The following is a 27,804-nucleotide window of genomic DNA, read 5'->3' as shown; positions in this document are numbered from 1 at the left end:
TCATTTATTATTAAATAAAAAGAGCAAGTTATAGAACACAGAATGGTATGTACAACATCATCCTATTTATATTAAATACATACACACACTTCAAATCTATACAGATACCTATCAAATTGAAAAGAGTGGTTCCCTTTGGATGGAACTGGATGGAAATCAAGAGAAACTTTTGACTTATTTGTATTGTGCACATTTTTTTAAAAAAGAATAAAATACGGTATTGTTCGATTGAAAATAAATTTTAGACAAGAGAAACAGGTGTAAAAGTAGCTAATAGTTTGATATTCATATTTGAAACATACTTATTATGAAAAGTTAACATGAGAATACCAGATTGTAATTTTTATTAAAAAAAAAAGCTGTTGCATATATGGAAAAGAAACTCAGTGCAAAAAACTGTTAAAGGATTGAGACTATACAGACAGATTATTAAATTAAAAGTAGAATTCTCTTGGGGTGGCTGGGTGGCTCAGTTGGCTAAACATCTGCATTTGGCTCAGGTCATGATCTCAGGGTCTGGGATCAAGCCCCATGTCAGGCTCATTCAACAGGAAGTCTACTTCTCCCTCTCCCTCTGCTCCTCGCCCCCCACTTGTACTCTCTCTCTCAAATAAAATCTTTTTTAAAAAAGTAGAATTCTCTCACATATGCACATATATGCATATATCTACATATATACCTCTTTATACATATAACTACATTTATACTTATATACACTTTTACATATATATTTATAATACTACACATTTATATATTACTTAAAATATATACAAATTAATCTACTTTGCAATTTCTTTTTAAAAAACTTAATAATTTATTTTGAAGGATTTTTTATTTTTAATTTCAACACTTAAGGCTATGCTGAATTCTTCAAAGGTTAAGGAGTACCTTTGACTGGATAGGCCATAACTTATGAATGGTCATCTAGTTTATTTCTAGATTTTTGGTATTTCAAAATGTTTCAATGAATATGACTGTATATATCCATGTATATGTATATAGATCAATATAGATTGCATATCATATAATAATATGTGTATATGTATGTAATTAATATGTAATTGCAAATATTTATCATATATACTGATATAGATAGATAAAGATGATAGATAGATGAATCTGACACCACCAAATTGCTTTTCTAGATAACATACCAGTTATACCTTTAGCAATGAAATATGAAAATTCTTGTTTCCTTATGCTCTTGCCAACTTAATTGTCATTCTCACAAATCAAAATGGTGTCTCATATTGTTTTCCCTTTCTTTACTATAATTATTAAGACATACTAAATGATGCTCAGTATCACTCAAAATTAAGGAATGCTTGCTTCAGTGATATGGTTCAAAACAGCTATGGGCATTTATACCAAAGGGCATGGAAATGAGATTCACCTAGAATAGCCTTTAAATAACCAAGTAATGTTCACTTAATCTGTAATATACCATCCAGATATACAGTTCAAACCCTAAAATTTTCACATATGTGCAAAAGTTTATTGTTCTCTATTAAGCATCCATCTCCCCATCATATCACAATGGTTTTCTAATGGCCAAATACAATGAATATTTGTAATACTTCGATCATTTGTCTTCTCTTCAGTTTTTGGCATTATACAATAATCTGTCCTTAAGATTTTTCTCTTCCTTTTGCTTCTAGGACATGTGTTCTAGGTTTTCCCAACTCTAATATCATTCCAAATTTGATTGCAGGATACTCTTCATTTGATCTTAGTGATCTTAGTGATCCCTTAGAGGTGGTCTTTAGCGTCTCCCCACAGTACACACATTCTCTGACTTACCTCTTTTATTTACATGTTACCTACATGGTGATAAGTCAGAAATTTTGATCTCAGGTTAGCCTAGATATCTTCTTGTGAGGCATTGACCTATATAATCCAATAGAAATCTCTTTCAGAATATTCCACTGCGAATTTAACACATCCCCGATTAGCTTTTCTCTTTTCCTCCACCACCACCACCAGCGAGGTTTTTCACTTCTTTCTCTATTCTCTACCTATAAACAGCACCATAATCAATTCAATCACTCAGGCCCTGAGCCGGGACTGTCACCTCCCACAACCACCTAGTCATTCTTGTATGAGTTCTATCTCTAAAATAATATCGAAATATGTTACACTTTGTGTTTCACACCGCCCTAAATAGTCCACTATATGTTTTTTGAATGGATACATAAGTGAATAAATTGGATAGGAAGATAGTAAAGTGCAAGAAATGATGGCACATAGTGCCCTATGTTAATAACTAGAATAGGTTTAATGTTTGTTTTTCAAAGTGCTTTTTCAGAACTTTCAGAGTTTTCTTCATTCATTGTCATGAAAATGGACACCAGTTGACCTTTTCTTGTACCTGCTCGCCTTTCTTCCCCCTCCCTCCCTTCATGCGCATCCTTTTTTCCTCTTTCTTCTCTTTCTTAAGTCTTGCCTTTCTATCTGGGACCCTCTTAACGCTTCTCTTCTGTCCCTGGCCCAGCGCCTTCCGTCGCAGCACGCTGGTCAGCTCCTTTCGCCAGTGCGCGGACTCAGCCCCGCCCACGCGGAACCCGAGTCACGAGGCTGCGGGAGGTGAGCGGCTAAGGGGCGGGGCGGGCCGGGGCTTCGCCGCGCGCGTGGGCGGAGCCGGGGGCACAGGCCACCCCTGCTATATCTGCGCCTGCGCGGCGCGGCTGCGGGGCCAGTCGGGACGGAGGAGACAAGATGGCGCTGCGGGCAATGCGGGGGATCGTGAACGGGGCCGCACCCGAGCTACCCGTGCCCACCAGTGGGCCTGTGGTGGGATCTCGGGAGCAAGCGCTGGCAGTTAGCCGGAACTACCTTTCCCAGCCTCGCCTCAGTGAGTATCAGAGAAAAGACAAATCCTGTCTTGCTCCTTAGCTAAGTCTCTTGCTTCTATTCACCTGCTTAGCGGGGGAGGGGGCATTTATTTTTCCCTCTCTCATCCCACCTACTCTGACTCAGTCTGTCTCTAGAAGGAGATTTGAGTGTATTTGATTTATCTGATGTTTTCGTAACATAGGTGGGCTGAGGGCAAGAGCATCGACGAGAACTTTTTCCTGGGGTTGGTGGGCTCCTGGCTATTGCCGCGTCCTCTCCAACTTCCCTAGACTGGGGGACACTTGCGCTCTTGCTTCTTGTCTTTAAAGGAGGGCCGCTTCTTGTCACTTCAATCTTAATCATTCCCTGACCTCAAATGGATTTGTAGGGGTCGAGGGAACGCCCCTTCCCATCTCCTTCCACCAGTGTAGATCTTCAGGGCTGGTCAGGAGTTCCTTCCGAGGGAGACTATGTAGTGCCAACGCTGACGTGGTCTGGCCTTTCGTTGATGGTCAGGCCCGCAGCCAGAGGGAGATGTTCTGTGGAGGGGCTGCTCCACAGGAGGACACCTTGATATCAGAGAAGCTACAGCTGAAAAGTACCCTGCAGGTCATCTACTCTAACCCTCTCATTTTACAGTGGGAAGCTTAAGGTGCTGGGAGGGACAGGACTTGCCAGACTTTAAACAGTTATTGGCAGAGCAGAAACTAAAATCCCCCCCCCTTTTTTAAGTAGGCTCCACGCCCAGCGTGGAGCTCAACACGGGGCTTGAACTCACTGAGATCAAGAGTCGCCTGCTCAACCGACTGAGCCAGCAAGCGCCTCTAAAATTCCATTTAATTCTCGCTGGTCCTTTTTTTACCATTGTCTCTTCATTTACTGAGGAGTTAAACCTAACACAATTAAGTGCAAGGCTATCTTGGGGAAGCCGAGTAGCTTTGCCCATATTATATAATATTATGTGCAAAATAATATCATATGCATGTTTAAGTGTTGTGATTATTAAAAAAAAAACAAAACCTGTCTTAATGAGGTTTTTAGTGGACTACCCAGTAGTTCCAAAAGAAATGCCTTTTTTTTTTTTTATTTTATTTACTAAACAGTACAGTTGTGTAGCACCAGATCTCTTCACAGCTTCCTTCGGAATTGAGCCCTGGAAATAGACTCTTTTTAAAACTTGGGAAAGCTGATGTTTCCCCAGGTGGTGAGACTATGTTTGCACTGGTTAGTTGCCAGAATGCCTGTTTGTGGGTGGCTCATTGGTTAAAAAGAACTTCAGATGAAGGGTTTCAGTCTAGCCACCCTCCAGTCTGACTAATCCCATCCTGATCTGTCACTAGGTCATATGACAGCACTGCAGTGTGAGGAAGAAGGAAAACACAGTTGATTCCGTGGTTTGCTGAGATGTGCTTTTTACAGTGGGAATTATCTGAATTATCTGAGACTGCCTATTGGAGGTTTATATAAGCTGAAGTAAATGTTTCAGGAAATTAACAGATTCTATAGATTTTTGACAATTTTATACCTAACAATTCACATTCTCTTTTATGAATTGCATTTGCATGCTTTGCTTTTCTTTGGGTAGACAGACATAATTGGTGCTTCTAGGAAAAGATTATAAGATTATAAGGGTGCAGTAGTCAGTTTCCATACAATTACTCATTCTATGTCAATTCGAAGAGTATCAACTGCAATAATTGTTTCAAGAGTACTCCATGATTGTTAACCCTTAAGGGAGATGAGTATGCTTTTTCAGTATTCTTTGTGTGCTTAGCCCAGTGGCTAAAGAATTCCAGATGAGATCCCTCCTGACAAAGTTGTTGCAATATAATGCTTAAAACTGACCTCAGGAATCCTTTTTGTATCCTCAGTGCCTAGCACAGTGCTTGACACATAGAAGGTGTCTTGTGATTGTTTTATAACTTGCGTTAAACCCCTTGTTCTAATAGTTTAGTAGATTCTTAATGTGGCTGGAATCAGAGTAGGGAGTTGGGACACTTGGTTGAGTTACTTTTCTGTACCCGGGTTATTCTAAAAAGCGTAAATGATACCATTCTTAGACTAACAGCTAACTACATTTGAATATCATCCTTTTATATTGCCACATTCTTGATTCTAGCCCCACAGTTTTAATTGCCTCTGAATAAATACTGATTAACCTCTTAATTTTTCTAAAGATTGATCATACCATCTTAGGTGGTATGTTATTGTAGTTATTTAATGTGTGCTTTTGAATGAAGGAATGGGACTGATAATACTGGCAGTACTGCTGTACAAATTGGATCCTGTTTTAAAACAACTTCACGATACCGGGTCTTTTAACAAGAAATGGAAAATGAGATATGCAGCCTTAAAGTAATCTTGAGCACTTTAGTTGAATTTCTAAATTCACAAGGAAAGAAAACTTAATTGTTGTTTAAACTTTGATCAAAGTTCAGTAATATATATTGAACTTTTTGACACTGAACATTTTGAATTAGATAATTTCCATTGTTCTTGAGACCTTAGATTAGAACTGACCTTAAGTTTCTTATTTCATAAAGCAGAGGTGTAGCCTCAATGAAAAGGAATCATAGGCCTACTTTTTCTAGAACCTCTCCCTCATTGCCTACCTGTCAGGGTGTGGGTCTCTACTGTTCTTGCACAATAGATGATTGCTGGGGGGAGGTTTTTGTTTTGCTAATAAGGTGGAGGCTAGAGTACTGGATCTCTTGTGCAATGACTGTCTACTTTTCTCTTTGAAAATTTCACAATCATTAAGTGGTGTTACTAGTGTTGAACAATCTCATATCTTGCAGGAGGAAGAGGATGTCATCTGACAAAATATGTGCTGCTTAAAACCTTTGTAGATTTTGGTTTTGAAAAATACTCTGTAAATATTTATTGCCTGCTTGATAGTTCAGATCAGAGATGTAACTTTTTGGTTGTAAAATATGTTCACCATGTAACGTAAACACGTGTCAGTATTGTCAGAAGTTCTGAATATCCCCTGTGGATCTAACTTCTTATTCATTTGGAAATTTTCATAAGAAGAGTGTTCATTATTTTGGTAAATAGAAATGTTTATATAACTTGTGAATGGGTTTTGACTTTTTAGAAGAGTAGCTTAATGTCTTTGGCAGCCTTTCTTGAAACTGTTCTCTCTGCTTTGGGCTGTTAATGATAATGGTGAGGAAGGCTGGATAAATAACTGTTTAGAGTTAAATGGTGTTTGATATTTTCTTTGCTTGTATTTTTTTAAATAATTTTATTACCATGGAAGAGAGCTATAGTTGCTATACAAACTGCCTTTTAATACCTGTTTGTAATCCAAATATTAGGAGCTCTGTCATCTATATTTTTTAATTATATTGGAGACTAAGTTCAGAAATATTATAAGGTCCTAGAATACCAACCTTAGAATTAGGGGTAGGGGGAAGCCAAACAAACAAAAAACCCAGTTCTAAGTCTTGTTCTCCCCTTGAGTAATAAATTTCTCAGAGCCTTAGTTTCTTTAAGTGTTGAGTGGGTATATCAGCCTTGCCTATCTCCCAGCATTTTGTGAGTCTGAAATGAGGTAACCTATCTGAAGACATTCTGTGTAAGTGTGAAGCACTCACCGAATGTAAAGTTTGGTGATATTTTTATTTGGGTTTGGGTTATAACATTTATTAGTTCAGTTTGTGTATGTCAGTTTAATTTGCAAGCATGCATGTTGCTTAAGCTCTGATTTGTATCCGAAGTAGTCTCCTTGCATTTTTTTGTATGTGTGTTTTGCAGTGAAGGGAAACTGCTGAAGTAAGCAATAGTAATTAGATTCTCCCTTTTCTGCTTAAAAACTCTTCCAGTGGCTATACTCCCATTAGAGAAAGATTGTAGTGACAAATGTAGTGACAAAGCAGTAGTGACAAAATGTAGACACAAGGGAAATACTGTCCAATGCATTGAATAGTAAAAATAGCTTACTTTTTCATAGCTAAAGTTGCAGACTCGTGAAATTATTTTGAGTAGTATAGCTACGTAAGTCTTGCAAATAATTACAAGAATGTACCAGGCCACAAAAAATAATGAGTTGAGTTTTGGAATTTGAGCTGCAATGCATTGAATAGTAAAAATAGCTTACTTTTTCATAGCTAAAGTTGCAGACTCTTGAAATTATTGAGTAGTATAGCTACGTAAGTCTTGCAAATAATTACAAGAATGTACCAGGCCACAAAAAATAACGAGTTGAGTTTTGGAATTTGAGCTGCAGTACAGAGTTAAAAGAACAAGTGACTTTGGAGCCAGACTGTACAAGTTCAGATCCTTGGGCAAGTTACTTGATTTCTGAGTGTCATTTTTCTCTTCTAAAACTTGGAATATTAGTTAACTCATAGATCTTTTATGGAGATTAAGTGAGAATTCCTGACAAGTACTTATTAAATGTATATTGGTGGTGTAGGTATTAATCAGTTTGAATGGTTATTTATAGGCTTTTTAAAGGCTATATACATTGCAAATTTAGAGACTTGTTTTTGATGAAGTAGAATCTTTTTTTTTTTTTTTTTTTTTTTGCAGTTTTATACCTTTATTTGACAATCAGCGATTAGTTCTCATCCACATTAACTGTCTGTAGATTTTTGAAAGTGGTGACAGGTACATAGGTAACCAGTGTGTAGAGCTTGTTTGGTGAATCTTCATCCTCGTTACGTTTTCTGGACAACCGTACGCGGATACGGTATGGAACATTCCTTATTCCTTTGGCCCAGACAGCTTTGTTGAGCCTGGTGTCAATGCGCACATCTGGAGTTCCCATCTCCTTCATGGCAAATTTCCGGATCTCTTTGAGTGCCCGAGGGGCACGCTTCTTAAAACCCACTCCATGGATGCGCTTGTGAATGTTGATGGTGTATTCTCTGGTCACTACTTCGTTGATGGCAGAACGGCCCTTCTTCTTCTCGCCACCCTTCTTCGCGGGAGCCATTCTGCCGGGCCCTGGTTGGAAAAAGCTGATGAAGTAGAATCTTAATAAAAGTCAGCTTGATTCACTGTTTCCCGCAAAAACAATGACTAGTGTTTCTTTTTCTTGGTCATGCTTTTGCTTGTGACTGGCAAAACTTAATAATTTTAAATGAGCTTGAATTTAAACATGAGAGTCTGAGGCATCTTTGTTGTAGAGGCTAAAGTTAAAGGAGGTGAAAATCATGGTGGAAAAAGTAGAGAGAATTTTCAGAACCTGAAGGATTTTGTTGGTTACATTTTATTCAGAACAATTGCTTCTAAATCTCAAAACTAGATCCTCTCCCCAATCCCACCAGCCCACACCCTCCTCCTATCCCTGACTATTCTAAGTGAAGGTTTTGAGATGTTGTTTCTATATTTTTAAAAACTGGATTCTGAGAAAACATGTTTCAAATGTAGCTCCTTCTGCATTTCTACTGAGCAATTTTAGAAAGTGATTGAAAAATTGAATGTTTGAACACAGTAAAAATGAGAACAACAAATTTTTAAGGGGTAGGAATTATTTTTAAGAGTATTAGTTTATTTTCATAGAATGGGGAAGATTTTCATAAAAATAAGTGTGACAGCTGAGGTTTTTCTATAAAGGGAATAAATGATTAATTCTTTTACATTACTATCCATTCAAGTAACTTAAGTCTTTAAATTTGTGACTTGCCTTTTATTATCTAAGGTTAAAAAAGTCATCTGGGAGTCTCTGTTGAGATAATTACAATTACAGATATTCAGGCAAATATTTGGTATCAGGTTTAAATGTCCTATGAGCATGAATGACAAGTAAGTGCCCCTGATGGTGCTTTCCTGCTCGCAGCATTTGTACCAGGGCACTTGCTTCCTGTTTTTAAGTTCTTAAGCCCCTTGAGTAGACAGGCTAGATATATTAAATGGTTTCCTCATTCTTGGGAGTCTACATTTGTGCCAGATATGTCTGTCCCAAGACCTCACAAGAAATCATGAAAGTGAAAAAAAATCTCAATTAGTTGACAGTTTCTTACAACATATTCAATGCCTTGTAGTAAGTTTTCTTCATTTATTTTTTTTCAGCTGTTCTGGTTATGAAATTTAGTTAATTCTGACGTTAGAATTACTGTCTTCTGAGCGTTCTGTTTTATACCTAATTAACATTACATTTGACATGTTTGTAGGTGTGGTAGGGTTGCAGGATAACTATCTCCTTCTAAAATGAAGGATTTGAATAGAGCCTTATAGATTGGTAGTTTATTCCTAGAGAATAATTTGCAGTAGAAAATAGAAGCCTCTAAACTGACAGTAACATTTGACTTTTTTTTTATAAGGATCTTATTTGACCTCTGGCCTTTCATTCCATTGCCCACTCCCCTCTTCTTAAAGCTCTTTTCCCTGTAGTTTTTATGACATTTAATTATGGCTTTTTACCTCACAGTTGACAGTTTCTCACATTGCCTTTGTGAGTCTTGTCACTTGTGCTTAAAGTTGTTGAGGCTTTCCTTTGCCTTATCTACTTTGCTAAGTGCCACCTCTTCTTTAAAGCATTTCCTTTTCTCTTCTAGGTAAGAACTTCTGCTAGGTTTTTCCTCTGCTCCCACAAACCCTCTGTATACCTCTGTTACAGCCAGCCCTTAACTCTTACCCCTTCTCCATATAAAACTGGGAACTCTTGAAAGGACTCTGCCCTTGTGTGCCTTCTTTGTTTTTGTATTCTGGGTCCTTAAAACAAAGTGACTTACAGTAAGAATGCAAAATGTTAAAAAATAATAATAATAAGGCAAAATGTTTTTGGTTGGATGAAGGTGGGTAATGAAAAGTTGTACACACACAGGTATATTTTATAAATTCAATTAAATTTTGTAACTGTTTGTTTGAGTGCTCCATATTATAATAGGTGCCATAGAGAGACGAGCTTTTTGGTAATAACTACAGAGGTAATTGTAGGTTGTTGTCCTGTTTGACTAAAGGTGATTCTTCTGTTTCTTTCTAGCATACAAGACAGTATCAGGAGTCAATGGTCCACTAGTGATCTTAGATCATGTTAAGGTAATCCTGTGATCATTTAACCATTTATGTAAAAACATGGCATTAAGTCCTGTTCAATACACTTTAAATCTTAGTTATGATTTTTAACCCACTTTTTGGTCTGAATGTCAGCGCTGTATAGGGGACGAGTTTTTTTTTTTAAAGATTTTATTTATTTGACAGAGAGACACAGCGAGAGAGAGAACACAAGCAGGGAGAGTGGGAGAGGGAGAAGCAGGCTTCCTGCGGAGCAGGGAGCCCGATGCGGGCCTCGATTCCAGGAGCCTGGGATCACGACCTGAGCTGAAGGCAGACGCTTAACGACTGAGCCACTCAGGCACCCAGGGGACGAGTTTTATTTTATATTTTATATTTTTTTAAAGATTTTATTTATTTATTTGACAGAGAGAGACACAGTGAGAGAGGGAACACAAGCAGGGGGACTGGGAGAGGGAGAAGCAGGCCTCCTGCTGAGCAGGGAGTCCGATGCAGATCCCAGGACCCCGGGATCATGACCTGAGCTGAATGAAGGCAGATGCTTAACGACTGAGCCACCCAGGTTCCCCAGGGACAAGTTTTAAATCAAAAGTCAGAAGACTGGATTCCAGTAGTGGATCAACTATGGATTCTGTTAGAATAGCTCATCTGCAAAATTAAAAAAAAAAAATTTTTTTTGGGGGGGGGGTCAATCCTACCTCATAGGTTTACTGAGGAAAAACAATAATATATGAGTGTGTTTTATAACCTATAGGTTATTGTATAGCTATATGGTATCTTATGGTTCTTGTCATAGACTGCCATGTATTATAATTATTTGTTAATAGTATTTGTCTTTTTTTAATAAATTTTAAGGTCTTTGAGTGAATAAACAAAGTTACTTTTATCTTTGAGGGCCTGACACTGGTATTCAAGTAACAAATAAACAAGAACAGATTATCTCAACAGTGATTAAAACCCTAAACCTATCTCTAAACCCTAAACCTAAAGCAAAGAACAGTTTTTTACTTAGTTTGTTGTAAGCATGTTTAGTTATATATTGGTTTTTTAGCTACACCTATACATAAGAATTATAAACACTATTACTGTTATCATAGAAAAAGTGACATAGAATATAGACCATAATTGAATACCCTAGGGAAAGCCTCCTACCTGAGCTCTATGATCAAAATATCTTCAGAGAAAATAATTTATATAGTTTGCTCTCTAGAACAATAATTATATACTGGTTGATGTTGGGGTGGTTTAGGGGAAAGGCACACAATTACTAGTTTGTTGAGAAAAGTAATGATGGAAATATGTTTGGCATGTGACCCCTCTGGAAGCAGAAAATAAATGGAAAAACATTTCATAAAACAAAGGGCAAAATGCATTGTCTCTTCAGTTTTATACTAAGATTATATTACTAAGCATGACAAAGGTACCTATACAAATTAACCTCAGGATTAAACGTAACAAATTTACCTCAAGCCAGTCTCATACTAGTCTACAATTTGATTCAAAGTCTCAATATAGTGCACTCAGTTTGTACAAGGTTTAGGCAGGTGCCCATTAAATGTCTTGTGAAAGAGGGGAGTCTACGCTTTTATTTTTGAGGAAAAGATAGGAAGCTTTCTTTGTTTTTGTTTTTCTTTATCCTTTTATTTTTTTTTCCTATAGTCTTTTTTAGATAATATTTTTGGCTCACATTTTAGGAACTTGAAACTTTTTTGTTAGTAAATATGTTACTGAAAACAAAAATATTTGCATTTCTTTTTTTTTTTTAAGATTTTATTTATTTGAGAGAGCAGAGGGAGAGAGAACATGAGCAGGGGGAGGGGCAGAGGGAGAGGGACAAGCAGAGCCCAACACAGGACTCAATTCCAGGACCCTGAGATCATGACCTGAGCTGAAGTCAGCATTTAACTGTCTGAGCCACCCGGGTGCCCCCAAAATATTCACGTTTCAATTATGTTAAGCACTGAGCTCAGAACAGAAGATATGATGGGGAAAAATGGGTCTTCCCCCCAGTGGAGCATCATGAAGGGGAGAAGCAAATATGCAGATAAACACGTATCTATTTAGTAAGTGCTATGAAGGCTAAGTGTGGGGTGCTATGAGAGTCAGTAAAGAGAAGGACTTTAGAAAACATCTTTGAGGAAGTAACTTTAAGAGTGTTCAAAAAGTCTCCAGCTGAGGAAAAACTGGTAAATAAATTATATGTAGTTGTAGGAATGGTTTTATAACACCAGATTTAGAGTGTCTTTTTAACTTAAAAGATGAAGGAATAGATAATCTTACACAAATTGTGTCAGAATAGAAGATGGAGACTGCTACTCATTTCTTGTTATGAAATTGGCTTACCTTTTTTTTTTTTTAAGATGTTATTTATTTGTCAGAGAGAGAGAATGAGCACAAGCAGGGAAAGTGGCAGGCAGAGGGAGAAGCAGGCTCCCTGCTGAGCAAGGAGCCTGATGCAGGACTTGATCCCAGGACCCTGGGATCATGACCTGAGCCAAAGGCAGACACTTAACCGACTGAGCCACCCTGGTGTCCCTGAAATTGGCATATTTTTAATTTCCAAACCAGACAAAGGGTGGTTCTAGAAAAGAAGAAAGACAGTTATCCTCACTTATAAGCATAGATTCCAAAGTTCTTAATAAAAGTATGCTCATGTATTGGAAATTAGCAAAAATAATTATGTAAAAAAAATCAGTAGAATTATGACAAAATAGAATTTATCCCAGTAATACAAAGATGATTTGATGTTAGGAAATATATCAGTAACTTAGCTTAATTCAGCTCATTCATAAATTAAACTAGAAAGAGCTTATGGTCTTCTTGATAAATAGTATCTGATAAAGTTACTCATTTCTTAAAAAAAAGAAAGAAAAGGTCTCTTGGAAATAAAGAGTAGTAGAACAAACTTTTAACCTCTTAAAAGATACCCACCATAACCTATAGCAGACAGCATACTTAAGAAGAGACTCTGGTAACATTCTCATATAAATCAGAAACAAGAGGAGGATGCATGGTTGTTACCACCACTCTCCATCTTTGTACTTAGAGCCTAACCAGTGCTGTGGGAAAAAAGAAATAAGGGTATAAAGGTATTGGAAGGGAAAAGGCACAGCTGTCATCATTTCTTGGTGATAACAGTTAACTAAGACTCAAGTCATTCAGTGGGCAAACTATTAGAAACAATGATGTAACACAGAGTTGCTGGATACGAGAATCAGTCTACAGAAATCAGGAGTATTGTATATGCCAGAATTCATTATTTACAGAAAACCATGAAACTTTGTTGAAAGACATCAAGGAAGACTTAAAATAAATGAAGACTCCATGTTCATGAATGAAAAGACTCAGAGTGGTAAATATATTGGTTCCACCAGGCAACAGAATCAGTGATAGAGAATTAAGGTTAAAGATTTGGTGCAGGCAAAGCAATTGTTACCAGTGGAGCAAAATTAAGCACCCTGAAACCAATTCTTGTCATACTGGATATGTGACTTGGTAAATGGTAAAAGCAGCGTTACAAGTCAACAGGGGACATGTGCTGCTTGACAAATATTATTGGGGGGTAATTGGCTTTCTATATGAAAAAGAATGAAAATGAGAAAAATAAAACTGCATACCACAAATAAAGCCAGTTGGATTAAAGGCCTGAACCTAAAGAACCTATTAGAAGACAAAATCGAAAACCATTTGTATGAATTTAAATTAGAAGGTTTTCCTAAACAAGATACAAAAGGCACAAATCATAAAGGAAGACAAGTCATTTTATTACTTAAAAAGTTTTGAAACTTCTTTGTGATAAGATACCATAAACAAAATTAAAAGGCAAGATACAGAGTGGAAGCACATATTTACAAAAGGGTTAATATCCAGAATCTATAAAGCTCCTACACATTAAAGAAAAAGCAGATCCATTTGAAAAGTGAAGAAGAGATATAAGCCAGTCATAGGTAATAAAGTCTGAATTGTCAGTGAACATGAAAAGCTGTTTAGTATTAGAAGTATTAGGAAAATACAAGTTGAAAAGATGTTATTTTTACTTTAACAAAATGGCAAAAATTAAAGTTCAATAATGTAGGATTGGCATAGCTATAGGGAAAAGATGATTTTGTACACTGCTAGGGAGATTGTAAATTAATACAATTCCTTTGCAGAGTAATTTGAATATTTACATAATGGGCACAGCCTGTATGTAGCTCACGACTTGGTAACCAAATACCTTGGGGAAAACACACTTGGCCTGAGGAGCCGCATGCAAGAATGCTTTTGTAGCATGTTTGTAATACCCTAAATTTGGAACAACCTTGAACTCCACTGTTAGAGAACTACTTAAATAAAATGTGTCATTTGATTTTAACTACATTTGTTTTATTTTAACATTAATTCTAAGATGCCCATTTGTTCACATGTTACCATCTCCATAATCAAGAGTTTTACAATCAGTGGTTCACCATATTTTAATTGAGAGATATTTTCCTTCACATCACTCAAAGTAGTGATGTGCTTTTCAATAGATTATGTTGATAAAATGAGGTAAATAGTACCATAACGGATCTAAAACATAAGATCAAGTGAAGAAAATGAAAAGTTGCAGGATGATATATTTAGTATGTTGCCATTTATGTAAATAAAACACTAAAATCTATTTTTGGAAACCTGCATTTTAAAATAGTAAAAGTGGAAGAGGAATATATATTTGGTTAGGAGAATTTGAGGGGGGCGCATTTATCTTATTATAATAGTGATTATTGTATTTTTAATTGGCATTTTATCCCCCTCCCCACCAAGCATACAGGTGAGTACACACACAGCCCAGAAGCAAACATCAGTTCTGAGTAGTGGGAATGTGGTTATTGTAATTTTTGTGCCTTTATTTAGTCTCAGAGTTTAAAACCTATACACAGGAGAAAAAATTGCTGCTGTTTTATGGATTTAAGACCTTTCTCTGTACCTTATGCTGTGTTTACCAAATTATATGTGCCAGTCTAAGTGTTTTAAGGACGTAGACTACCTGAAGATGTTACAAACTCTCAGTATATACCTGTGTGGTTTGGCGAGGTGGGGGACGTTTTATGTGCATACATGCTATGATAGAGATAGAGCATATAGGGTAATTTGGGGAGCTTTTACATATTGGTTATTGATCCTTTATTTTTTCTGGTATAGTTTCCCAGATATGCTGAGATTGTCCACTTGACATTACCAGATGGCACGAAGAGAAGTGGGCAAGTTCTAGAAGTTAGTGGTTCTAAAGCAGTGGTTCAGGTAAGCATCACTTTCACAACCTGGCCAGTTGAACAAAAATAAGGAACACTTCTTGTCTTTTCTAGAGATCATTGAGTAAGTCTGTCTTTAGAGATTGATTACTGGCTGTGGGGAGAAAAAAATTATTTTTTCTTGTTGTCTTGCCAAATGTTAGCCATCTATATACATTCTAGTCCAGTAGCTCCACTGCCCCTGGTAAATGGCTTTTTTTTTTTTTTTAAACAAAGCAGATAATCACATGGAAGGAGGTAGATGAAGGGCAGAATTTATAACTTATGGGATGAAACCAAAACAAGATCTAAGTCTGTTTCTTTAAATTGTCTCTTATAATACCTAGTTTTTAATGTTACCAATTATGGGAAATGCCAGTTTTCTCAAATAACATGTTCCCTTAAAAAGTAATCTAGAGCAAGGGTCAGCAGGATTTCTGTAAAGAACTAGATAGTAAATTTTTTAGGCTTTGTGGGGCCACCTAAGGTCTCTGATGCATACTCTCCTTCTTCCTTCCTTTTCCTTTTTTTTTTTCTTAAACCCTTTAAAAATGTAAAAAACATTCTTAGCTTGGTGGAGTTAGACTAGAGTCATGATCCTTGATCTAGGGGTTGGCAGTTTGGTTCATTACCATGGACATTTCTTTGTTCATTATATTGAAAATAATGTTTTACTTTATATGGGCTGAACAGACAGAAATAGTACTTAAGTACTTATGATCTAAATTCCTTTTGCCCTTCTGATTACTTCTCTTTCTCACTAGGTATTTGAAGGGACATCAGGTATAGATGCCAAGAAAACGTCCTGTGAGTTTACTGGGGATATTCTCCGAACACCAGTGTCCGAGGATATGCTTGGTAAATTGGTGTTATGCATTCAGGGCAGAGATCTGTTTTCTTTTAAACATTTTTCCATGGAGTCTTTCTTAAAAATTACCTATCTGAGCCATAGTCCACTCTGTACTATCTTGTTACTGTTTCACAGGTCGGGTCTTCAATGGATCAGGAAAACCCATTGACAGAGGTCCTGTTGTACTGGCTGAAGACTTCCTTGACATCATGGGTAGGATGATAAATGGGTTTCTGTGTTTTGAAGAAAATAGCCTCTGTTTTATATCTTTGTCAAAGAGTGATTTTTGTGATATAAGTAGATAACCAATGTAGTCCATATCAATTGCTTTATTATTTAATAAATAGAAATCATTTTAAAATTTTATGTAAAATATGTTAAGATATTACAAATTATCACTGGTATATCTGAAATGTAAATAGCTTTAAAATGTAAATGGCTTCTAAATTAGGATTTTTCTCTTATTTGCTATACCTTTATTTCATTTTAGGAACTTGTTCTGCCGTCATATATTTTGTGAGGCTACAAAAGACTAATGGGAAATTTTCTTAAACGGTTTCAGATTTTGAAAAATAACTGATTTTTTAAGAGAAGAAAAAAATGGCTTATATGTCATAGTCTTAATGTCTTAAAATTTTCTCTTTTGGAAATGCATTAGGCCAGCCAATCAATCCTCAGTGTCGAATCTATCCAGAGGAGATGATTCAAACTGGCATTTCGGCCATAGATGGCATGAACAGTATTGCTCGGGGGCAGAAAATTCCAATCTTCTCTGCTGCTGGCTTACCACACAATGAGGTGAGAGCTAGGATCTCTTTGGTGTGAAATTTAACAAGGGAGAATTTCTAAATGCTTCACTGTTAATAAGCCAAATAAAAGGTTTTCAACAATACTCACTTGTATCCAGTACCCTTTTCAACAATACTTAGTATTATTGTTTATATACTCCCGACTACATTGAATCTTTATCCAAGCCGATTTCTGTCTTCTTGCTTACTCTTACAAATCTTTACAAAAAGTACAAAGTAGCTTTTTGGGGGAAAGTCCTTTAGAACATCATTCCATTTATATAATTGCAATTCCAAAAAGTTTGGGATAAATGTTATTTTGTTGCAGAAATGTTATTTTAAATTTCAGCTCAGTTCTTTTGTACTTCTTACCAGATTGCAGCTCAAATCTGTCGCCAGGCTGGTTTGGTAAAGAAATCCAAAGATGTAGTGGACTACAGTGAGGAAAATTTTGCAATTGTATTTGCTGCTATGGGTGTAAGTATAATTTTTTTCTATTTTGGTATGACATATAAGATTGTTTATTTTTTTGGAACAATGCAGAAAACAACACATACATCATTGGATTTATTTCTAGGCAGAGAAGTTGTAACTTGGCATTTTGGGTAAACTCAGGATTAAAATTTAACATTTGACTGCAAAATTTGAGAATAATTTTCTTTATGCCCAAAGCAGGCTGTTTACCTGTTGGCTTTTGTGAAACTTTGGGAACACTTGAAACTTCAAAAGAAGTAACAATGTAGATCCATAGATTAGCGTTCATCAGAAATACTGAGAATTTTTCTTCTCCCAGCACTGATGAAATCATTGCTATTTAGGTAAACATGGAAACTGCCCGGTTCTTCAAATCTGACTTTGAAGAAAATGGCTCAATGGACAATGTCTGCCTCTTTTTGAACTTGGCTAATGACCCAACGTAAGTAAATAGAGCTGTTTCTTTCTGTTCACTCAGGCTTTAGACCAAAAATGTTACCTAAGACAAGGGAAGTGAAATGTTAGAGTGAAGGCAACATGGGGCTAGGAATGGAAGAGCTGTGTTTAATTAAATTCAGCTCTACTTCTTGCTGGTTACTTGACATAGGCTCTGAAGTTCAGTTTTCTCTTTGAGAAAATACAACAGATAATACTTATCCCGTACTGTCATTGTGCATTTTAAATGAGATAATACATATAAATTACCTAGTACCCAGACCATACTCAGTAAGAAATCTAGCCACTCCCATGTTTCTTCCCTCCCTCCCTTCCTCCCTGTTTTCTCTTTCAATTTTGAGAGGAATATAGTCCTGAGAAATTGTGGGCCCATTTCTAAAATCTAACTTTGTAGCATTAAGTAGCTCTTATTATGAAAAAACATGACTGCTTACTTAAGTTATTCTTATTAAGTAATAATTGCTTTTTTATTTATTAAAATAAATAAATTGATTTATTTACTTAAAACTTAAATAAATTTCCTCTATTTATTTACAACTTTTGAAGGGAGACTATAATTTCCAGAACCATGTTGTTTTGTCTTTGGCCTTTTTATTGGAGTAACAAAGGATTTAATGTTCCATTTCAGTATTGAGCGAATTATCACTCCTCGCTTGGCTCTAACTACAGCAGAATTTCTGGCCTATCAGTGTGAGAAACATGTATTGGTTATCCTAACAGATATGAGTTCTTATGCTGAAGCACTTCGAGAGGTAACCTTTTTCTCAAAATGGGTCACTTTTCAGAGTTATGTCTGTTTACAAGTTTTCATTTTTCTGTAATCATGGTTTTTTAAGCTTCACCACTCATGTAGTAGTAGAACACCTTAATTAATCGAAAAGGAGAACACAACTTTTTTTCTGTCAACCTAGTTGAAATGATTATAGGATGAGATTTAAATTATTAGCCTAGTTACCATACTGTCACATCTCTCTGCATTTAAGACTTGATTCTAAAAGGCAGCAAATGATGCAAGCTCTTTGTTCAGTTACTCTCCCAGGATGTTCTGTCTTTGTCCAGATTGTCAATTTTTAACCCTTTTCAGAATTTCATCTTTAATAATGTTAGTATTTAAATATATGAAGAGCATACTCTGACAGCACCCTTTTTAGAACTTTTTCCTTCAGAAAACTTGGTGTTTATTTAGGAACAGTGTAAATGTTCTAGCAGGTACCACCCAGAAGTTTGGGGTGTTCATTGTAATACAAGTTACTGAAATCTTGAGTAAGTTACTCTTTTAAACATGTAAGAAGGGGAAAAAAAGAAAAAAGGCTTCTGAAGGGACATGTTATATGAATATCTAGCTTCTTAAAAATCCCTGAGATCCCTCACCATATCTCACTCTGCTGCAGTGTTTTTTCAGGGAAGGACGTTTTTTTCCATCCATCACAGACCAGTAGTTTTCTAAAGTAAATTAAAATGAGTTATTAGAAAAGTGCATATTTTAAAGAAGATACACAATTTACAAGCCTGGGATTTTTTTTTTCCGCTAGATTTCAGCAGACATAAAATTATTCTGTCAGATTGCCATTAGAGTTTTTTTTTTTTAATAATATAGTTTTATTTTATTTTTTTTTTAAAGATTTATTTATTTGAGAGAGAGAGAATGAGAGACAGAGAGCACGAGAGGGAAGAGGGTCAGAGGGAGAAGCAGACTCCCCGCTGAGCAGGGAGCCCGATGTGGGACTCGATCCCGGGACTCCAGGATCATGACCTGAGCCGAAGGCAGTCGCTTAACCAACTGAGCCACCGAGGCGCCCTGCCATTAGAGTTTTTAAATGCTTATCCTACTTTGTGTTATCTCATTGCCCATTCATAAAAGTTGGTCTGCAGACCACACTTTGAGTAACACTGCTATAGCATACTCTTTTGGAGGTGCCAAAGTAGCACCTAAAAGTTGGGCTTAATGCTTTAGGGTTCTTGGTGATTGTAGATTAACATTATATATTAATGTATTATATAATATAATTTACATATTATATATAATATATAATTAATATATATAACCTAATATAAATTATAACTTTTCTTACTTTGCACAATGAATGGACTCCTGGCTCTGTGATCTTGGGAAATTATTTAACTGACCCTTGAGCCCAACTGTAATTGGGGTTAACAGCATTACCTTCCTCATAGGATTGTTGTGAGGATTAAATTAAATATGTAAACTGCATCAAATGATTCCTGGGATGTATTTCCTTCTCTTTTGACCTTTTTACATAAATATGGCTTATATAAATAATGGCATGATTCATGGCATGAAATAGATCTTGTGAACTAAGAATGTTCTCTTAGTTTTAAAATAACTTCCTTTGATTTATAAAATTGCAAGCAGATTTTTTTTTCTAGCAGACTAATTAAAGATTTGCATTATGGTGATATGATTGTAGCAAAAAACTTTTGGTCCCCAATTGTCAACATTTTTGTTGCAGAATAATCTGAACTTGTGTTGCTAGACTTTTAAATCATCTTCCAGAGACAGTATTTAAAAGTAAAATTACAAAACTTTGTAATTGGGTATGTTTAAGCAAATGTATTCTAAGCTTTACTTTTCATATTCTGGTATGTGACATTCTCCTCCTTGATTTACTGTCAGGTTTCAGCAGCCAGGGAAGAGGTTCCTGGTCGACGAGGTTTCCCAGGTTACATGTATACAGATTTAGCCACAATATATGAACGCGCTGGCCGAGTGGAAGGTAGAAATGGCTCCATTACTCAAATCCCTATTCTCACTATGCCTAATGATGGTAAGTTTTTGGTCTTTGGATTATAGCAGACGTAATTATTGTAAGGACTTGATTCTGAGAACATCTTACCTTTTTGAGTTGAAACTCTTTTTTTTTTTTTTCCAAGTTTTTACTAATATTCCAGCCAATTAACATACAGTGTAATATTAGTTGCAGGTGTAGAATTTAGTTATTCATCACTTACAGTACCTGGTGCCCATCACAAGTGCACTCCTTAATCCCCATCACATACTTAACCCATCCCCTCATCCACCTCCCCTCCAGCAACCCTCAGTTTCTTCTCTGTAGTTAAGAGTCTGTTTCTTGGTTTGCCTTTTTCCCCTGTGTTCATTTGTTTTGGAGTTGAAATTCTTTTGAGGATTTATCCTTTAAGAGTTTACCTTAACTAGGTGATTTGTATCTAAATGAAATTTTTCATTTGTAAACTGCCCATAATAATCATCCTTTTGTAGAAGAAGAAAAACAATTTTCTTTGTAATTAGAATTTTCAATTTTCATTTATTAGGTTACTATTGAGTGTCTGCTATTTGTGGAACACTGATCCAGATATAAGGAAATTCTTTTTTCTTTAATTCACTCTCTAATGTAAATTACTCGATTTTTTGGATTGAGTTGGGTATTTCTTATATACATGCACCAATAAGTTAAAGTAGCATAAGTGCCAAATGAAGAGCACAAATAGTAAATGCTGCAGGACTTTCAGGACAGAGTGATCACCAGAGGCTGGTTAAAAATGACTCCGTTTTACTTTGCATGTGAAAGCACACAGTGCAGTACCTGTTTGAGTGTATGCTCGGGGGTGAAAAAAGTCAGTAGTCCTCTTCTATTACTGCTTTTTTGTCCTGATCTCAGTGTTTAAAAAGCTATTTTACAAGGTATTTTCAGAAATAGTAATAACTCACTGTAATTGAGCACTGTTTTCAGTGCTTTATAAATATTACCTCATTTGATCCTCATAGCAACTTTGAGGTAAATGCTCTGCTCCGAGTCACAGGGAGGTAAAGTAATCTATTGAGGTTAAGAAGTGATAGTTTTAGAACCCAGACAGTCTGAATTCATAATTCACACTGTACTGTCTCTGACATGAAAATGTTTTATTCCAAGAAAGTACCTATAAAATTACTTTATGTAATTTAACCAACTTAGAAACGCCTTGCTTTGTAGAACTTTCTTGGTGCTGCCTGCATAGTGGTGTTTTGCTTATCTAACATTCTTATACTTGCTTATGAACTAAGAAGTTCTCTCAGTATATGTTAAATTGGCAAACCTCTGCCAGAGAACTTTGTGTTTAAAATGGAGTTTTATTTATATTTTGGGGGGAAATAACTAGGAGAAATGGTACTTTTTCTGAATGTAGCTAATTTACCTTATGTGCCAGTACATGTCTAACTGCTGCAACTCAGTAAATGAAACCATCCAATATGATAATCGCCAGCTACATTTGGCTATTTGAATTCTAAAGTTCATTAAAATTAGATAAAATTTGAAATAAAGTTTTCGCTTACAATAGCCGCATTTCAGATACTCAATAGCCACATTTGGCTGGTGGGCTACCATATTGGACAGCACAGATACAGAACTTTTCTGTCATCACAAAAAATTACTTTAAAGAGCACTGTCTTATATAATTCTATAGGTAATGCACACTGACTTCCTGTGATTTGTTTATATGATATGGACACTTTAACTAATGTCAGATGTCTTCCTCTGGTAGATATCACTCACCCTATCCCTGACTTGACTGGATATATTACAGAGGGGCAGATCTACGTGGACAGACAGCTGCACAATAGACAGGTATTTGACATTTAAGCAATGCTGTAAAGCTTACACATCTACTCTTCAGTTAATCTTTAATGATTAGTGACTTTGACTTTGCTCTTAGGAATTATTTTGTTAGAAAATATCAGCTTGTTTTCATACGGTTATATAATTGTCGTCTCTGTATCCCAAGATCCTGTTGTAAGAGTGCCAGTATTTAAGATTTAAGTTTCCACTTTTCTTCATTGTGCCTTAAAATGGAGTCAGTGGTCTCAAAGAGCTTTTTGGGATATTCTATTCCATAATAATATCTACCAATCTTATTAGTAATACAGAAATACGTTTTTTTTTTTTTTTATTGAAGTATAATTGACATATTAGCTTTAGGTGTACAAAATAATGATTTTATAGTGATACATATTGCAAAATGATCACTGTAAGTCCAGTTAACATCCATCAATATACATAATTACAAAATACTTTTTCCTTATGATGAGAACTTTTAAATCCACTCACCTAGCCACTTTCAAATATGCAATACAGTATTATATGTACTATAGTCACCATGCTCTGGATTATATCTTTATGACTTAATTCATTGTGTAACTGGAAGTTTGTACCTTTTGACCCCCTTCACCCATTTGCCCAGCCCCCATCTCAGGCAGCCACCTGTCTACTCTATCCATAAACTCATGGGATTTTGGTTTTTTAGGTTGCACATAGAAGTGAGATCATAATAGTATTTATGTTTTTCTGTGTAACTTAATGTCACTTAGCATAATCCCCTCAAGGCCCATCCATGTCGGTAAATGACAAGATATGTTTTTTTTTAAATGACTGAATAATCAAAAAAAGATTGATGGTTCTGTAACAGATGCTGGCTTCTAATATCAGCTTTTAGGAGGAATTACTTACTGTTAATCTTTTTACTTGGTTTGTGATATATGAGTCAGAGCTCAGAGGCTGTTTAGATTTGATACTCCAGGCAAATGTTGAAAATCTAGTTTTTCAGTATCATCTTGTACTGTTTTTTGGAGACTTCACTTTCTGAGTTTGGTTCTCAAAAGAAATACTATGCCATGAAGTTTCACTTTATTTTCTAACTAGGAGAAGATATTAGAACTCCTCTAGGAAATAAATAGAAGTTTTATGTAATTTAAGGGATAATAATGAGCTTCAAAATGCTTCTTTACTACTGGTAAATCTTGAATTTTGTACTTAAATGTATTTTTTCTCTCATGTTCTATGCAAGATTTACCCACCTATTAATGTGCTGCCCTCATTATCTCGGTTAATGAAGTCTGCTATTGGAGAAGGTATGACCAGAAAGGATCATGCCGATGTATCTAACCAGCTGGTATGTATATCCTCTCAAGGGTGGTGTTTAAAGAAATGAACACCTTTCTTGGTCCATTCTTTTTGCTGTCTTATACCTCTTATCTTTCTCCCATATCACTGTACTTATCCCCCATCCAAGTAGAATTTTAGTATAGGTTACATGTGGAAGATACAATCATTCATTAGAACCAAACCCAGTCTTCTTTTTTTTATAAGGATAGAGGCTGATAACCAAGATTAAAAATCATTTGCTTGAAACCCACATCTAATGCTATACAAGATAGTTTCTAAATTAAAAACAAGCCATAAGGCCATTTTAGGTTTTTATTAGTAACCATAATAATAATTACAGAATATTCCTAAAAAGATACTCGAATTTCTTACTTAAGAAATTAAGCAATCATCAGAACACTCAGGGATACAGCTTTATATATTCTATGAAATCCTTGGTTTCTGTAGCATTTTTGTTTTTTGTTTTTAGATTTTATATATTTATTTGACGGAGAGAACCAGAGAGCACGAGCGGCAGGGTGGGGCAGAGGGAGAGGGAGAAGCAGGCTCCCCACTGAGCAGGGAGCCCAGTGTGGGGCTCAATCCCAGGATCTCGGGATCACGACCTCAGCCGAAGGCAGACTCTTAACCGACTGAGCCACCCAGGCGCCCCATAATCCTTGGTTTCTGTAGTTGTATGAGATTGTACACCAAGCACAAATAAACAAAAGTACCTTTGACCTTAAAGTAAAAAATGTAAATCTACTACCACAATTATTTGTCTTGAACTTCGAGTTGGATTTCTCTGTGGTATGAGTTCTGACTTCCAAATGCTCTATAAAATGCAAGCTCATTAACATATTGAGGAAGTATATTTTTTAGTGTTAGTAGTGCCTGTGGACTGCATGCCTGAAGACTCCTTTCTCAATGAGACTACTTTATAATGAAATCTGATAATTTCAGAGGAACTTTATGTGAATTTTGTTTGTAAATAACGTAGAATTCCTTCTGTGGTCTCTTATGAAGATAGCTACAGAAATACTCTTAATTTATAGCCCAGATTACTTTTAACATTTATAAAATCTTATCTGTGTTCATATAAATATTTTTTTTCTCTTTAGTATGCATGTTATGCTATTGGTAAGGATGTACAAGCCATGAAAGCCGTTGTTGGAGAAGAAGCCCTAACCTCAGATGATCTTCTTTACTTGGAATTTCTGCAGAAGTTTGAGAGGAACTTCATTGCTCAGGGTAAGATGACTATTTTTTTACAAACAAAATTTTGAAGACTTCTTTCCCACTCTGAGAGAATTTACATTGATCTCTACATGATTTTCCTTCTGATTAGAGAAGAGGTTCTTCCAGCTGCCTGTCATGTCTTTTTGCACTTAGCCCTCTGGCTCCTTCCTCTGTCTTCAAGTCCATTATCCATTTAGCTCCCATCTGAATTTTTTCCTTCCTTACACCTGGCCTTCTGCTCTGCTGCCTCCATTGCTGGTCCTCTTCCTCCTCACCTCTCTGCAATGATCTCCTCATGCTTTGGGAGTTTGGGGCTTTTGTGATTCACTTAATTTCATCTCCTCTTCTAATTTTGTATCTTCCTGCTCCTTCATTGTTTATGTTCTTAAAGGTCTAGCTCCCTGTTCTTTCTTTGCTTCCCCCTTTCTCCCCCAGCTTTGACGTTTTTCCTCTGCTCTTGACTAAATTGCTGTGTATGACCCTTATCCTTTTTCTGAAGCTCCAAATCCCACATTGCCAACTAGGATACTTTTGTTTATGCTGCCATCTCCTCAGGCTCAGCATGGTCAGAACCCAAAGTTTTTTTTTTTTTTTTTTTTTTTTAAGATTTTATTTATTTATTTGAGAGGGAGAGAATGAGAGACAGAGCGCACAAGAGGGAAGAGGGTCAGAGGGAGAGGCAGACTCCCTGCCAAGCAGGGAGCCCGATGCGGGACTCGATCCCGGGACTCCAGGATCATGACCTGAGCCGAAGGCAGTCGCTTAACCAACTGAGCCACCCAGGCGCCCCCCAAAGTTGTTTTTTTTAAGCTGACTACCTGCCTAGCAATTCCCTTTTCAGTTTGTCTACCTCTTGCATGAGCATTGTCTTACTTAGCGCAAGCTCAGTAATTGGGCATTATTTATAACTTTATTCATTTATCCTCCAGTGACCAGATATTTACCAATTTCTGTTGTTCTTATTTAGAATATCCTATTCTGGTTTCATTTCTATTACAGTACCTTAGTCCAGTGTTTCTCAAATTTTAATATGCTTTTGAATCAACAGGAGATCTTGTTAAATTGCAGGTTCTGATTCGGTAGAACTGGATGGGGCCAGAGATTCTTCATCTGGACAGGTTCTTGGATGATGTGGAAAGCTACTGATCTCTGACCAACTTTGAGTCTTAAGGCCTAGTCCAAACCCTTGTCCCATCATCTCGGTCATTAGTGCCAGCTTTTTCACCACTCTTCCCGACTCCCTCTATCCCTCTGATATTTGCCAGAATAAATTTATTACTAATTGTATTGATTGTCCCTCTAGTAAAAAGGCTGTAACGGTTTTCATTACATAGCACATGTACAATTTTCAAGCTGTTTTGATTGGTCTCCCTTGCAACTATTTCTGACCTCAGTGGGGCTCAACACAGATATGTTAACTTTGGAATAATGCATCACGCACACTATACTCTTCTATTTATCTGATGCATTTCTTAGTAACATCAAACCCCCAAAAATAATGTATAATTTTTTTAGTGCATAACCATAATACCTTAAAAAGATAAAAAATGAAGTTCTTCTGGTAGAGAATATAACCCAGAAATCAGCCACTCTGATTCCTTAGTTAAGAAATCAGATTTATTTGCAGGATAAGAATGACTCTACTACTAAAAATAATTAGTAACAACTTTGGAAAACAACTGACCTATTCAAGGTGTTCAGTTGACTTTTAAGGTTTTCTAAGTGTCTGTACTACCCTCCCTCACGTTCATCCTCTGTTGCTGGAAAAGCGCATTTCTCAATAATCCATAGACAAAACACTGGGTCTAGTTTCCATTGCTCCGGGTATTTAGATCCTACCCAGTTGTCCACAGAGTTGTCCCACACATGCTAGATTGCTCACTGCCTCTAGCCTGCAGGCCTCTCCCTTTTTTCTGATTCCTGACGGTACTTACTCTCTGTACCCTCACTTTACACATTCGGTTGCATCCAGTGTTAGGAGACCTAACTGCTTTGTGTCTCTCTCTGTCTCTCTCTCTTTTTTTGGTGATACTTGATGCTCACAGTCGTCATATAGTGAAATAAATAATAACACTGAAAAGTTGGAAGTAGTTTGCCTTTATTCATTCGACTTCAATTTTTTCTAAGGTCCTTATGAAAACCGCACTGTCTATGAGACTTTGGACATTGGCTGGCAACTGCTCCGAATCTTCCCCAAAGAAATGCTGAAGAGGATCCCTCAGAGCACCCTGAGTGAATTTTACCCTCGAGACTCTGCAAAGCATTAGCTGCTACTTCATCGCTGGCTTGATACACTTGTGAAATATTGGTTCTGTTTTCTTTATTCCTTGTGCACTCCCCCATTCCCCCATCTTTGTGTTGAAGTTTACCTTGTTACCCTGTAATTAAAAACAAAGACTAGGTAACATATTGTGCCAGTGTTGCAATGTTTTAAACTTCTAACAGACTTTAAAATATCCCCTGTTGAGAAAACCTGGATTATCAGTGCTCTTTTTACAGTAGCTGCAGGGATGGAGGTGAAGTTTTCCTACAGATATATGTGTTTGTACATAGTGGTGTAGTTGCCTAATAATGTCTTCATTATATGGGTCTCCTCGACCTTCCCTCTCAGCCCCCTCAAGAGTATCACTGTCTGAAGTGACAATGCTTTGATCTCCAATTTAGAGCCAGGATCAGGTCTAAAAGAAGCCTCCTCTCTGAAGAGCCAGGGGCCTCTTCGCTGCGCATTTTTTTTGGACTGTTGCTGTGCCCACAGGTCTGTGCTGCTGCTTCAAGCAGCTGGTTTTTACTGTCCACCTGCTCTGTCCTCTAATGACTAGATTGGAAAAGGAGTTTTCCTTTTTCTCTTTAGTCCTTACGAGTCAGGACTCCTGTGTCTTACTGTTCCTCCCCCCACCCCCCCCATAACACAGAGTCCTGCAGCTTTCGCACAGCTGGCTTTGATTTGACGGTAGTGAGATGCCTTGTCTCGATGATCCTTACTGGGTTTGCCTGCATCCCTGCAGAGGAATCATAATTAAAATAACTAATAGAACCGTTGCTTGGAAGGGGGGCTACGATAAAAGAGGGGA

General features: G+C 36.6%; 2 protein-coding genes across 2 annotated transcripts; one reads left to right on the top strand and one right to left on the bottom strand.

Annotated features, from left to right (window-relative positions):
• Window positions 1-2,627: 2,627 nt before the first annotated feature.
• Window positions 2,628-27,138, top strand: ATP6V1B2 (ATPase H+ transporting V1 subunit B2). The gene is made up of 14 exons (XM_027599096.2): window positions 2,628-2,851; window positions 9,767-9,822; window positions 14,962-15,060; window positions 15,815-15,908; window positions 16,036-16,113; window positions 16,559-16,698; window positions 17,064-17,165; window positions 17,507-17,604; window positions 18,247-18,370; window positions 20,254-20,404; window positions 22,119-22,201; window positions 23,418-23,522; window positions 24,616-24,745; window positions 26,861-27,138. Exons 1-14 carry the CDS (start codon window positions 2,716-2,718, stop codon window positions 26,998-27,000), a joined length of 1,536 nt encoding a protein of 511 aa, XP_027454897.1. The 5' UTR covers window positions 2,628-2,715; the 3' UTR covers window positions 27,001-27,138.
• On the bottom strand, window positions 7,342-7,792 carry LOC118356717 (60S ribosomal protein L31). The gene has a single exon (XM_035726140.1). It carries the CDS (start codon window positions 7,772-7,774, stop codon window positions 7,397-7,399), a length of 378 nt encoding a protein of 125 aa, XP_035582033.1. The 5' UTR covers window positions 7,775-7,792; the 3' UTR covers window positions 7,342-7,396.
• Window positions 27,139-27,804: the final 666 nt, after the last annotated feature.

The sequence above is a fragment of the Zalophus californianus genome, chromosome 2 (genome assembly GCF_009762305.2).
Source record: "Zalophus californianus isolate mZalCal1 chromosome 2, mZalCal1.pri.v2, whole genome shotgun sequence".
NCBI lineage: Eukaryota > Metazoa > Chordata > Mammalia > Carnivora > Otariidae > Zalophus > Zalophus californianus.
This window is presented reverse-complemented; position numbering and strand designations above follow the sequence as displayed.

Excerpts from the sequence above, each read along its gene's own strand:
- ATP6V1B2 (XM_027599096.2), top strand. The coding sequence starts at position 2,716 with ATGGCGCTGCGGGCAATGCGGGGGATCGTGAACGGGGCCGCACCCGAG. Across the intron at positions 9,823-14,961 it reads TGATCTTAGATCATGTTAAG|TTTCCCAGATATGCTGAGAT; the intron begins GTAATCCTGTGA and ends TTTCTGGTATAG. Across the intron at positions 17,166-17,506 it reads TTGTATTTGCTGCTATGGGT|GTAAACATGGAAACTGCCCG; the intron begins GTAAGTATAATT and ends ATTGCTATTTAG.
- LOC118356717 (XM_035726140.1), bottom strand. The coding sequence starts at position 7,774 with ATGGCTCCCGCGAAGAAGGGTGGCGAGAAGAAGAAGGGCCGTTCTGCC.